The sequence below is a fragment of the Hibiscus syriacus genome, unplaced genomic scaffold (assembly GCF_006381635.1).
Source record: "Hibiscus syriacus cultivar Baekdansim isolate YM2019G1 unplaced genomic scaffold, ASM638163v2 tig00000764_pilon, whole genome shotgun sequence".
Lineage (NCBI taxonomy): Eukaryota > Viridiplantae > Streptophyta > Magnoliopsida > Malvales > Malvaceae > Hibiscus > Hibiscus syriacus.
The window spans coordinates 1552491-1565356 of record NW_024061820.1 but is presented as its reverse complement, the minus strand read 5'-3'; the positions used below and the strand labels follow the sequence as shown (position 1 = coordinate 1565356).

Below are 12866 nucleotides of genomic sequence, written 5' to 3'. Positions count from 1 at the left end.
TTTTGAGCATCATTACCACTCAAATCAAGCACTTAAAGTATTGCAGAATACAAATCAATCACATTCAAAATCAACTTATAATCAGATTCCCCACGTGTATTAGCTTGTTTTCCAACCATTAATCTTATCATGCATGTTTTCCTTCAAATAACCAAAGGTAGTTGTCTTATTCTTCCCAATGTGGAGAGGCATGCCGAGGTAGTGTCCAATGTCATCCACTTTACCAATACTCAAAAAAAAAAAATTGTTGGCGTCGAAAAAGGATGGTGCTAGGGCTAAAATAGAGAACCGGTTTGTCAAGGTTCTCTTTTTGACCAGAAGAATCCTCATAAATACACAAGGCCTCTTTGCAAGAAGTAGATGAGTCACCTTAGGCTCATTCCGACTAGCACTAATACCCCTTATCTTGTTCTGATTCTATAAATTGTGTAACAAAGCAGACAAACCTTGAGAAAGAGGATCACTTTGTCTCGGTCCTCTGCTAGGTTTGAACTCATGATTCAAACTACCACTCACACGGATCGAAAAAGTAACTAATTCCGCACATCTCATGATAGTGCCAATCCAGTCAGAACAGAAACATAACCGCAACATTACCTGTCGTAGAAGAAACCACTCCACTCTATCATACGCCTTTTCCATGTCCAACTTAAGCGCAACCCCTTTGTTCGGACAATTCTTGGATGAATTCAGATAATGAAGAAGCTCATGGGCCACTAATATATTATCAGATATTTGTCTACCTGGAAGAAAAACAACCTGGTTCTCAACCAACACCATTGAAACAATCTTATAGACCACGTTACACAAACTAATAGGTCGCAGCTGCCTCATCTGTTGAGGGTCAGCCACCTTAGGGACGAGAACAATCACGGTCTTGTTCGCCAACTCTATATCCAATTCACCTCTCAATAATTGCAAACAGAGTCGCACCACATCATTACCAACAAGGTCCCAATGCAGTCAATAGAAGTTGGCAGGTAGAACATCAATACCTAGTGCTTTCCTAGGATTGATATCACTGAGTGCTGCAATAATCTCATCAGAAGTAAATTCCGAACATAATGCATGATTCATATCAGGAGTGATAACAAGTACAATAGCCTCCCCAAATACTTGTATTTTACCGATGGTGCTCAAAGAAGAAGTAGACCACACACTATTCACTTTAGCCATACATGCAGCCTCCTTGCCCAGTAATTCTCATACCGAAAATAATCATATCGAGAGGAAGCATTACGGTCCATTGTTCCATTAGTTTCCATCATCAGATAACAATGGTCCGAATCAAAAAGAACGAAACCAACCTTGATTAGCAACAAATCAGTCTATACGTTCTCGAATAGCATGATCCTAATTCCCCCCATAATGCCACGTAAACCAGCCTCTAGCAGGTTTCCAATCATATAGACCATTGCACTCAAGCACTTCTCTAAATTCTTGCATTTGAACTCTCGCCTTCCTCTTACCCCCTTGTTTTTCCGAATCACTTAAAACAACGTTGAAATCTCCTCCCGCCAATCAAGGGAGTGAGGAGGCAGCACTCAAAGAAGATAAAGTATTCCAAACCACATGTTTTAAATTAGTACGATAACTAGCATAAAGACCAGTGAAATGGAAACACTCATCACCCAACACAAGTATTGCTTTTGTCTACCATAAAACAATTATCCATATTTACTTTTAATGTAACTATTCTTGTCCCATTTTATTTTAGTTTCACTTAGGAAAACAATATTAGTACCCTTCGACCGATAAAATGATTCATAGAACGAACAGTCGCAGCGTTGTTCAATCCACGACATTATTTTGTGCAAGCTTCGTCCTCTTAGACGGTATAGGATTAGTGACCTGATACTTTCCCTGAAGAGCACGTTTAGATATACGGCTAGCCACCATGATCTATCCTTTTCCAGAACCTTTAGAGGACCCAGAATTTGAATTCGACACAGCATTATCATCCAACACAACCATTTTATCAGAATCATTAACCCCAAAGGAGTTTCAGCAACCACATAGGTACCAATATTGTTTACAAACTTCCCAGAATCATCAGAAGATAAAGGATTATTTAAATCATTATCCTTACGAATCATATCACCATCAATAGGAACATCCTCCATTCCAGCAGCAATACCCTTCGAAGCATCAATAGTCAGTACCTGCTTACCACGATCAAGACCCACATTTGGAGTAGAGTGACAAACAGGAACTGGTACAACCTTCGAGTCATCCACATACTCCACATCTCCTTTGACCCTACCACCACCAACCGGTTTTTGAATAGGCACTCTAAGCCATTCATCAAATTGTAACTTGGTGGAAGACCCCACCTTAATAGTTCGGCAAGAGAGTGTCTGATGACCCGACAACCCACAGGCAAAACAAAACATAGGAAGCCTTTCGTAACGTACTGGACACATCCTTGGTTTGGAGCTACTAGGAACTCCAAGTACAATAAAACGTCGCAATGGTTTCATGGAATCCAAACGAATCCGAAAGCGGAGAGAATCACCCATATTACCATCCAATATTCGTGTATCCACTGCTAATACCTTCCCCATGCTTTGACCAATAGACAAAGCCATAGCTTTGGTCATAAGTCCCAAAGAAACTTTATACAATCTTACCCAGATGTCTAATTGTGAGAAATCATAAATAAAGTGACTTAGAAACGTATAAAGAATTATATAAATTAATTGAGAGAAAAACATAAAAATTAAAATACCTTTTAATCTCATTCTAAATAATGTAAATATCTATTGTAATCACGTTAAATATGACAATTTATTTAATAATTTACGTAGTATGTTAATCTTTTATGCAACTATGGTTACTATTTTATATTTTAAATTTTAAATTTTAAATTTTAAGATACCCTGACAATTAATGTTACGATTCAATGAATGAATATTCGAATAATTAACCGATTACAATGTGCCGTAATGTTTCATTATAGCTCAACATATAGCCATATAGATTCTTCTCCGGTGACTGGTTAACTAACGGACTACACATAATATATCATTCCGACTTCAATGAGATTGATGTGAGGAATGTTCAGTTCTACCGCAGGCCCCCTGCAGTTCGTCCGGAGAAACGCATATGCGACATCGATCGCGAACTTTTTTAAAACTGGTGAACTTCGCCTGGCCTTTACACATGAATGTCCCATTATATATGCAAACCCTGCTTCCTGTGCCTCGATCAAGTCCATTAGCTCTTCTCGGACATCAGGGTCCATTTCCAGCTTTGCCGGTACTTGAAATCTCATTTGTCGCCGCCTAAACAGCAGGTTCTCTTCATTGTACACGGACTGCAAGCTCGGTAGGATTGAGGATTGGCTGCTTTGGATGGTGTTACAATCACTGATATCGTCTTCCTCGGTGACGATTATACTCGAGCCTGATCGGATGCTGGTGGAACTCGTGACAACCATCCTCCCATCATTGTAGTGCGGGTCTTCGGCTTCCACCTTGATGAACTCTGCTATTCTTTGTATGAGCTGGTTCTCGAAATCACCGCTGTCTCGCTGGACATCTTTGTACCCGTACCTCAGGATACACCGATACATTCGATATGGCCTCGGGCAAACCCGGCCGATGATGAAGCGTTCGTGTGATGGTACGAATGGGACCGGAACTGATTTGATACAAACAAAGACCAACACCTTATGGAACGCAGGCAGGTTCGTGACAAAGTGGGAGAAGATTGCAGGGACTCCTGTTACCAATTCGGAGTATATTAGGCCTACACCGGGCACACGGGCAATGCCGAGGCTAGGACCTAAGCCGAGCAACCATTTCAACGATACTTTGTTGTGCATGTCGAAGTCATACTTCTTGCCCGTCCCGTAATGCCAAATGTACATGACCATCATGAAGATGAACGACAGCACCAGGGGCACCCATCCTCCTTGTTGCACTTTCATCAGCGCAGCCGACAAGTAGACCCCTTCGATAAACCCGAAGAACAGAAAGAACATTCCAGCAAGCCAAATGCTTTTATGCCAAACAAAGGCTATCACAAGCGACATCAGAAATGTCGTGATTAACATCAACATAACGTTTGTGAGTCCTGAAAAGCGAAACCAAGCATAATCACCAAAGACAGAGGCAGGACAGTTGATGCAACGTAGTAAGGGACCATCATCACCAAGGAAGCGTTTATGAGAGAATGAATTACCATAAGCATTTCCAATTGAAGTTGTATCGTGAAATCCAGTAGTGATAGAAAGAGCAAGGAACAAGAGTATCCAGTTGATTTCCGGGATGTAGATCTGGCCATATATGTGCTTCGAGGTGTGAACGATTTTGACTCGAGGAAAGCAGCCGAGGGCATGGCATTGTTTAATTATAGAGAAAGTGGCAGTTATGATAGACTGGCTTCCAACAACAGCTGCAAGGGAGGAAACTACATAGATAGGCCAATAAACGCGTCCTGCAATGGTAAAACTAAAGATTTACATAAGCCTAAATGTTGTAACAATGTTTAGAAGCTATAGAGTTGATCTCAGATTGCACTAACTTGGAACAGAATCGAAAAAACTGTTGGGAATCGCATCGAGGTTTCTCGACAAGAACGCAGCCTGACCCATGTATTGTACAACCAAAGAAGGGTATATTGCAAATACAAATGCAAGCTGCACAAACCAGTAATCTTATCAGTTCCTATACATCGTTCAAAACACAAGTTCATAGGGTCAAGAATGAAATACACACACACTCACCCTTATTGATGTGGCAGTGAAATGACCAAGGTCTGCATACATATATTCGGTACCTGGTGAGACCGAAAATGTACACATGATTGATACATCGAAATCAGCAAGCATTATTATTGAAAAGGCGATTGAAATGAAAGTCATGCAGTATACAGAATCGATATCGATATCCAACCTACCGGTTACCGATAGAAGGATCCCTCCAAGAGAAATCCAGCCATCTTTACCAGTCTCTTTAAAGAACTTGATGATATAAAACGGAGAAATTGCTTTAAGAATATGTGGATTCCAATGTATTATGTTGTACAATCCAACACAAAAGATTGATGTCAGCCACAATAGTACAATCGGGGCAAACATAAATGATACCCTGTGCGTGCCAATATGCTGCAGAGCGAATAGGCTCACCAATATGACACAATCAATCAAGAGGAGTACTCCTAGGTTCAAAATAAAGCAAAAACTATTAAGTCCTGCAGAAACCAGAAAATGAAGATAAAATCGAACACAAAATTAGAGAGACAAATTACCTTTAGATAGTTTCTGTCCGAAATTTAGTAGGCCCGGCATCGATGATAGAACTACAAAGGTAAAAATATTTAACCCCCTAACCATAGCAACAAAAGCCAGATGGGCGATTTGACTGATATGATGAACTATACATTCTTAACATCTACCTGATATTGCTACAGTGAGCACACCATCACCAATGACCATAGAAGCACCAAAGAGTACCACGATAAGAAGTCCCGTCCTCGCCGTTTTACTCTTCTCTAAAAACCGCTTTAAGAAGGATGCATTCGACTGTGCCGGGGGGCCGTATTTATAGGCCGAGATCTCTTCATCGGCTGCATGTTGATTGGGGAGCACGCTAAACTTTGCGTGCCTACAAAGCAGAGAGTAAAGAGCAAAAGTGCCACCTGACAAGAACTCGTTTCTATCAGCTTGCAAATGGTTAGCCAAAGGGGTGTACGTCCACATTATGAAATTTCATTGATTCACCTCACCTTCACCATTATCATTAACAGACAGCAAGATGAACACATATTTACAAAGGGGTATCAATGTAAGGGTCCAAAAAATCAAGGATAATGCTCCAAGTATAGCGTCTTCGTTCTGATGATTCTGCAACTTCCCAATGAAAGTGCTCGAGTACACATAAAGAGGTGATGTGCTAAGGTCTCCATACACCACCCCCAAGCTCTGGTATGCTAATATTAGGTTTCTGGAGAGATTGGCCCACGAAAGCTGCAAAACTGACAGTGTCAAGCAAGTATACTAATACAATGGTTAATGCCAAAACATCTAGAAAACTCGAGCACGGTCGATACAGAAAATATTAAACAACTACGTTTATAACAAGCATTTGTGCATAATACAACTACATTAATAATGTACTGTCTATAAACATAATTAATAGTAAAATGATGGCATGACTTGGAATCTTGTAAGTTGTAACTTTTTCTACTGAAGTGTAAGTTGCGGAATGACTTCTAGTAAGTTATTTGCCCCTTCAGATCATCTCTCAGATTATGATGTGCATTTAATGCAAAAAAACAAAAATTAGTGAGTTATAAAATGTATAAAAGACTTTGATCGATTGATTGTTGATCAAAATCTAAGTTCGCTGAATTAAAGAACGGATTAAAATAAAGAAGGAATCAATTCCTTTACAGTTGAATTAGTAGGAGAGAGCTAGAATGAAAAATCATATTCTAGAGTTTAAGAAACAGAAGCAGATTACGAAATTGAAAAATATAATAAAATCAGATCAAACAAAAGCAATCAAAGTTAAATAAAATCTAACCGGAAAAAGATGTTTTGGAGGTGTCGAGCAGTCGGAATCTGGATCCATCGGAAAGCGGGCTCAGAGTTCGAAGAGATTGGATTCTACAAATCGTCGTTTTTCATATTCTTTCCCTATTTGATTTGATTTGTTTGTTTTGTTTGTGTATTTAGAAGAATTCAAAAAGCAGTTATTATAGTGGGAATGAAATGGATTGATTCCAACACAAACACTCGAGAATTTTGGTTTATTAATTTTCTTTTTCCGAAGCTTGATCTGATTTAACCTATAATCCTGTTTATTGAACAACAAAATGAAACAAAAAATAAACCGACTTAAGTAGTACTGAAGATGCTGAAGAGAGTTTCAACTTTCAAAACCTTCGATTCCTGTTATTGTTTCAGCGCTTTCCCAGTCTCCTTCCCCAACGGCAACGGGCCGATGAATTTGGAATACTACTTTGAATAACAAAATCAATAATACTAATAACGATATATAACACTTTATTTTATAATGATTATTTATTGTAGATTTATGGTTGAACACTTGAACTCCACACCTTTAACTATCATTCATGTTGTCTTGTCATACAAAAGCTGACGGCAGTAGTCATAGTTATAACGAAATAAAATTTTAGTGAATATATTACAAATTTTAAAAGTGACCAAAACACAAGCACTTAAAAAGTTCAGGAACCATTTATGTATTTTACCCTTCTTCATATCATGACATGAACCAATCGCAGGATGAGGATAATGTACTTAACCCTTTTCTTAAAACAAAAGGAGCCTTTATTATTCCTTTTAAGGGGAAAAATCAATAAATTAACTCTGTACAAAAGTAATATTTATCTAAAGGAAAAATGGTAACAAAAATTTACAGGGAATGTACAACACAATCTGGTACAAGCAGATGAGAAATTAATCGTCTGGGCGTTGGATCTCACCCATCAATATGCGGTTGCTTGTAACCTTGAAACCGAGCAAGGCCGGATCGATCTGTTTTCCCTTCTTCCCTTTTTTCTTGCTAGATCGGGGAACTTGCGGGCCAGGCGCATCAGATGATGGCTCAAAAGCAGAGCCGTACACTGCTGCTTCGGTTCCGTGAAGATGAGCCGGCTTCTTGAGAACATCTATGAATGATGATGCCTCAGACACTGCAGCATCATTGGAGGATGAGGTCCTTCTCATACCTGCATCTTTGCCCGATGCCTGAGTTTTTGTGCTCCTCTTGGCACCTGCATACATCAACATGCTTTCCTGACTTCCTTCTGCACATATCGAATGAACACATGATTTTGTAATCAATATATATACAAGGACGAACATATATTTATTTTATGATTCTTCTTTTTTATAAATAATCTAAAAGATATCCTACCAGAAGTTGCAAGGCTTTTCTGCTTCATAAGCACTGTGTTTTGTTCGGAGAAAATGTTCTGGGATGATGAAACCTGTGAAGCTTTTTCACTAAAAGAACCATTCCGGACATGGGTTCGATCTTGTAGATCACCATAATTCAGAGATGCCTCTACTTGTTCCAAGTCCTCAGACCCCGACACAGAACCGCTCATAGAAATCATGCCTTTCAATCCACTTCTCTTCTCCTTACCCTCCAATTCAACTAATTCTTTGTTCACAGTGGATTTTGTGATCAGCTTAGCACCTGCATAACTACTAGAAAAGGGATCCCCGGAGTCCAACATAAACGACTGTTCTTCTGCAAATGAGACAGAATTTTGAGGGCCTTCTGAAAATGAACCATTCACATGAACTTCCTGATCTTTGAAATGATTAAAAGGTAGATTCGAAGACGACGTAGAATATTGATAATCTACTTCTGGTGACTGTTCAGATTGAATACCAAGTTTTTGGTGAAGAAGGTCCATTAAAGCTTTCTTGTTTTCATGAATCCCTCCTGCTGGTGTCCAAGTGTTTGAATCAACTTCAGAATCCCTTCTTTGCAGATCTGCTTCAAGACTTAATTGTTGCATTTGTTTTTCCGCCCAACTATTTTCTAGCTGCCCATTTTGCCAAAACTGGTAGCTCTCTGCTAAATCTGGATGAGAAGTGAACACGTCACCAGAAACTTGCCGGTCAAGAGAGTGATTACCAGAAGAAAATGGACCTAGTTGGTTGTTTGAGTGCATATAGAGATGCTCAGATAGATCTAGAGAATTTACATTGTCTACTTTCATCCCAGGAGCAGGTGCAGAAAGAGTCGACCTGGCAAACACTGTAGCACTAGGGTCCAAAGCCCCTTGCTGCTGTTGGTCCTGCAAAGCAGGATTCATTTTAAGATTGCTGAACTGCTCTTCAGAAGATGAAAACCACTTTTGGTGAGGATCTGAACCATTCAGCCCCGCTGCTTGAGCCTGGGGATGAATGCTAGGATTCCTGACAAACTGACCAACTTCATCTACAGACCAAGAACCAGCATGTTGTCTCTCTCTCTCCATACTTAATTGTTGGTTCAGCGCCCTAGATAATTGCTCAGCTTGAAACTGATCATGTTGAAGACGAAGCTGATGCTCTGAAGGAAGCACATTGCCATACTTCGCTTGTAACATGAAATCCAAAATATCAGCCTGCTGCCCTTGGATTGCACTATGGTTTATCTTTGCTTGGATAATCTGCTCCAGTGATGGATCCAAGTGCCTTGAAGCATGAGAATTCTGCTGTAATTCACTCAGAAGATGCCTTTTTAACTGAACCTGATCAAGCAGGTTGTCTCTAGCAACATCAAATATGTGCTGGCCATAAACAGGATCAGAAACCTGATGCTGCAGCAATTGATCAAGTAGCAACTCCCGAGCTTGAGATGGCTGCTGATGTAGATGTTGCTGTTGAAATTGCTGCAACAAATGAATTTGATGGTTATGAATCTGCTGCTCCCGCATACGTTCCAGCTGCTGCTGCTCCCGCATACGTTCCAGCTGCTGCTGTTCCCACATACGTTCCCGCTGTTCCAGCTGCTGCTGCTGCCGCCGCTGAAGTTCCAACTGCAGCTGCTGTTGCTCAAGTTCCAACTGCCGATGCTGTTGCTCAAGTTCCAATTGCCGATGCTGTTCAAATTGAAGTTCCAAAAGATGTTCCATATCCGGAGCTGAAAGATGGATTGACTGCTGATGATTGAGATTCTTGCTTTGCAAACTATGAATTTGCTCAACACCAAATCCAGTTGATAGTGATTCACTGGGTAACTTTTGTGACATTAAGTGTTGTACCAGGTCCAACCCATTGCGTCCTTGTTCCCTGTGAGATAAGGGGCTGCCTAGATGAATGTTAGGATTAAACACAGAATTTCTTCTGTAATCATCAGACCGAGCATCTGGAAGTAACTCGTCACCACAATGAGAAGGCACATTGGATTTTGAAAATTCATTTGAAATAGGCAGATGGCTTGCAGGATTGCTGCTAAAAGGATCTTGAATTTCACCATAAACTTTAAAAGGCTCGGCACCAGCACTTCCAGGCCTTCCGGGAAAAAGAATTTCTGCATCACACAAGAGAAAAGCAGGAATCATTATCAAACACAACAACAAAATCAACAATAGGTCCAACCCATTAAACTTACCATTTGCACGAGCAGCAGCAAATTTATGGAGCTTTTGATCTTCAGAAAACTGATGCTCGGAATGATAACTTTGAGAAGGCCCTCTTAACTGAAAATTACTACCAGAAGTCTCAAAAGCAGACAAAAACTGCTGATGCTCACGTTCAATGGCAGACCCCTTAAACTCTGGAGCAGAAGCGGAAGATATGGTCTCTTCCAAGCTCCCTTCAAAATGATCAGGTATCTGCTTTCTTGTAACTGCAATAACACCGGAGGCTGAACCAGAATTCATCCTTAAGTGAGGCATCAATTCACCAAGTTCTTGGAAAGGCAATCCATCAGGAGCGTTTGCCAATTGAACAGGTAAGTCTGTACCAAAATAACCTTGCTCAAACCATGAAATTATGTCGATCCCCAGATATGGTCCCTGAACTACCCCTTGAGGATCAAGATAGCGCAAACTCAATTCCTCTGGAGGGGTAATACTTTCCAGTGAATGTGACTCATTATTTCCCTTAACATTTATCTGGTTATAGCCAAGATTAGGCTGCAGTGACTGAAAACCAAATAGAAAGCTTGAGTCATCAGGAAGAGCACTACCCACTCCAAATTGCAAGGATGATTCTTTTTCCTTCACGTTGGAGTCCTTTTCCATTTTCCTATCAGCTACTGCTCGATTTCCAAAAGATTTTAATCCATCCATGTAATTTGAAGAACCATTGATCTCTTCTCTATCTGACCCCAAAGCATTGGTTTCATCAATATCAGATGGTGTCACATATTTTTGACAGCCTTCTTTTGAACTATTCATTTCTGTAATAACAATCAAAACAAATCATAAATATTATCCTTAATGGACTACTGAAGGAAAAGAAATAAAACGGAAAGTTTCCTACCCTTAATCATAATCATATGCAAGTCTGACACACAAAATGTCTCACCTTGATAATTATTGTTTACAGAAGCCTTCTCACCAGATTGAACACTATCCTCCCTTTTAACTGAGAAACTTTGTTTTTCTTCACCTGAAATCACATCCATAAGACCTGGATTAGGATAGGAACATAACTTAGCTTCTTAAATGTATCTAATCATTTATTAGGTAAGTTTGAAAATAAATGATACTTGTGTCCCTAAATGAGTTGCAGATCTCGTCACTGCTTGTAGTTTTTCCTTTCCATGTATCTCCAAGGACAGCCTGCAAGAATCATGCAAGCAAAATTGAGACAATGGGCAGATTTTTCTTCTATAAATCAGATTAGAAGTTTCATACCTCTTCCTCTGCATCAGGAGGAACAAATGCCAAAGGCTCAACAATTTCTTTGTGTGTTATCGTTGAAGAATGATCAATCTCATCAGGTAGAGTGTCAAAATTCAGAGCAGTCTTTTGCATGCGGTAAATGTCAAGGAGTTTTCCTCTTGGGTAGCAATACGCATTGATTGTCTTGTTTTTATCCCCAACACGAGCACCAATAACAGAAACAGACAGTTGCTTCCCTCGTCCTACTGTAAAACCCACATTTGATTTCTCCACTCGTCCCCTCCCCAAGCTGAATCCTGGAGCACTGCGGAAAGAACTGGACCCACCTGCATGAACTTCCAAACGATGACGTGGCCTCCATTTATCACGAGAATCAATCTCACGTTCAGAACCTAAGCGCCCCCCACTGGCAAGAGCATGTTTCTCAGTAGGGGCATCTTCCTTCTTAGAATCTGTCCTCTTATCATTTTGAGAATCCTTTTCTTTTTCTTCAAGACCCCATCTTGAAGACCACTTATTTTCCCTTCGAGATTCAATCCCTGAACCTCGACTACTAATATCTTGCCCTGCACCCAAAATATCAGAGCGCCGATCTTCTTTTCTGCGATCTCTCCGGCCAAGTAAGCTTGTTTCTCTCTCCTCTTCACGCCAGTGACGACTGCTTTCAAGATCAGGTGCAGCCCTCCTCCATTCTTTCTTGTCCTGAGAACCATCTAAACGCCAACTATCTTTCAGATTGGGATCACCAGAGGCTCCGTGAGGCAACAAATTTGGTGATTTTATATCCTGTTAAGAGTAAATAAATTATACCACAAACAATACAAATCAAAAACCAAAAAAATATCCACAAGCTATAAGTAAAATGTATATTTCAGATGAGCATTTAACGATTAAAATTATACTATTTTTATGCAATCGGATAAACTATTCACTACACACGAGTAGATGAGTCTAGAAACTAGAAACCAACAAATTAAAAAGTCATATTCCAATCATTACCCTAAAAGACAATGATAAAGATAGAGAGAGAAAATGTTCCATACCCCAGTCGTTCCAGCAGGTAATATCTTAGCATCGGCTACTTTAGAGTAAAGCCATTGAGGGGACAAAGGTATGCTGCTCTCCGAAGTCGGTGGATCTAGTCACAGAAAATTTAAGAAATTTCAGACAAACGAGCATATTGAATTTAAATCGGAATCCAAAAAAGTTAAAAGTTGGAGTATAGATATGAGAGAACGGAAACAACAACAATAAAAAGAAATATGATAATACCTTTCGGGGAGTAGTCAGAGCCGATTTTGGAAGATAAGAGATCATCGGGCAGATCGAATTTTCCGTCATCCATCGGGGAAAATGAAAGCTGATAGAATCTGAAAGGCGGAGATCGGAGTGGGAAAAACGGCGGCGTTAAAGGTTGCGAGAAAAAGCGAAGCAGGGGAAATTGAGAGGGATCCGATGGCTAAATAGGGGGAGAAATAAGGATTCAAAGAGAGAATGATTATGCTGAGCGCGAGAAATAGAATGGCTAGGGTTTCTATAAG

At 40.0% G+C, this 12866-nt stretch overlaps 2 protein-coding genes across 2 annotated transcripts; both read right to left on the bottom strand.

Moving 5' to 3' along the window:
• Positions 1-3010: 3010 nt before the first annotated feature.
• LOC120216193 (potassium transporter 4-like) lies at positions 3011-6578 on the bottom strand. The gene is made up of 9 exons (XM_039213687.1): positions 6531-6578; positions 5731-5971; positions 5401-5643; positions 5254-5304; positions 4903-5163; positions 4730-4782; positions 4528-4642; positions 4186-4440; positions 3011-4077 (listed from the first exon to the last, which is right to left on the bottom strand). Exons 1-9 carry the CDS (start codon positions 6576-6578, stop codon positions 3011-3013), a joined length of 2334 nt encoding a protein of 777 aa, XP_039069618.1.
• Positions 6579-7429: 851 nt separating this feature from the next.
• On the bottom strand, positions 7430-12835 carry LOC120214981 (protein ESSENTIAL FOR POTEXVIRUS ACCUMULATION 1-like). The gene is made up of 8 exons (XM_039212788.1): positions 12598-12835; positions 12369-12463; positions 11338-12111; positions 11190-11262; positions 11006-11089; positions 10086-10877; positions 7890-10004; positions 7430-7779 (listed from the first exon to the last, which is right to left on the bottom strand). Exons 1-8 carry the CDS (start codon positions 12668-12670, stop codon positions 7430-7432), a joined length of 4356 nt encoding a protein of 1451 aa, XP_039068719.1. The 5' UTR covers positions 12671-12835.
• Between the last annotated feature and the right edge of the window lie 31 nt (positions 12836-12866).

What these genes read in the sequence shown, in the direction of transcription:
- LOC120216193 (XM_039213687.1), bottom strand. Translation starts at nt 6,578, where the DNA reads ATGGATCCAGATTCCGACTGCTCGACACCTCCAAAACATCTTTTTCCG. An exon ending in CTCCAAAACATCTTTTTCCG is followed by an intron (nt 5,972 to 6,530) that starts GTTAGATTTTAT and finishes TCAGTTTTGCAG; the next exon opens with CTTTCGTGGGCCAATCTCTC. An exon ending in TCACTGCCACATCAATAAGG is followed by an intron (nt 4,643 to 4,729) that starts GTGAGTGTGTGT and finishes TGGTTTGTGCAG; the next exon opens with CTTGCATTTGTATTTGCAAT.
- LOC120214981 (XM_039212788.1), bottom strand. Translation starts at nt 12,670, where the DNA reads ATGGATGACGGAAAATTCGATCTGCCCGATGATCTCTTATCTTCCAAA. An exon ending in CTCTGACTACTCCCCGAAAG is followed by an intron (nt 12,464 to 12,597) that starts GTATTATCATAT and finishes TTCTGTGACTAG; the next exon opens with ATCCACCGACTTCGGAGAGC. An exon ending in TGCTGCTGCTCGTGCAAATG is followed by an intron (nt 10,005 to 10,085) that starts GTAAGTTTAATG and finishes TGTGTGATGCAG; the next exon opens with AAATTCTTTTTCCCGGAAGG.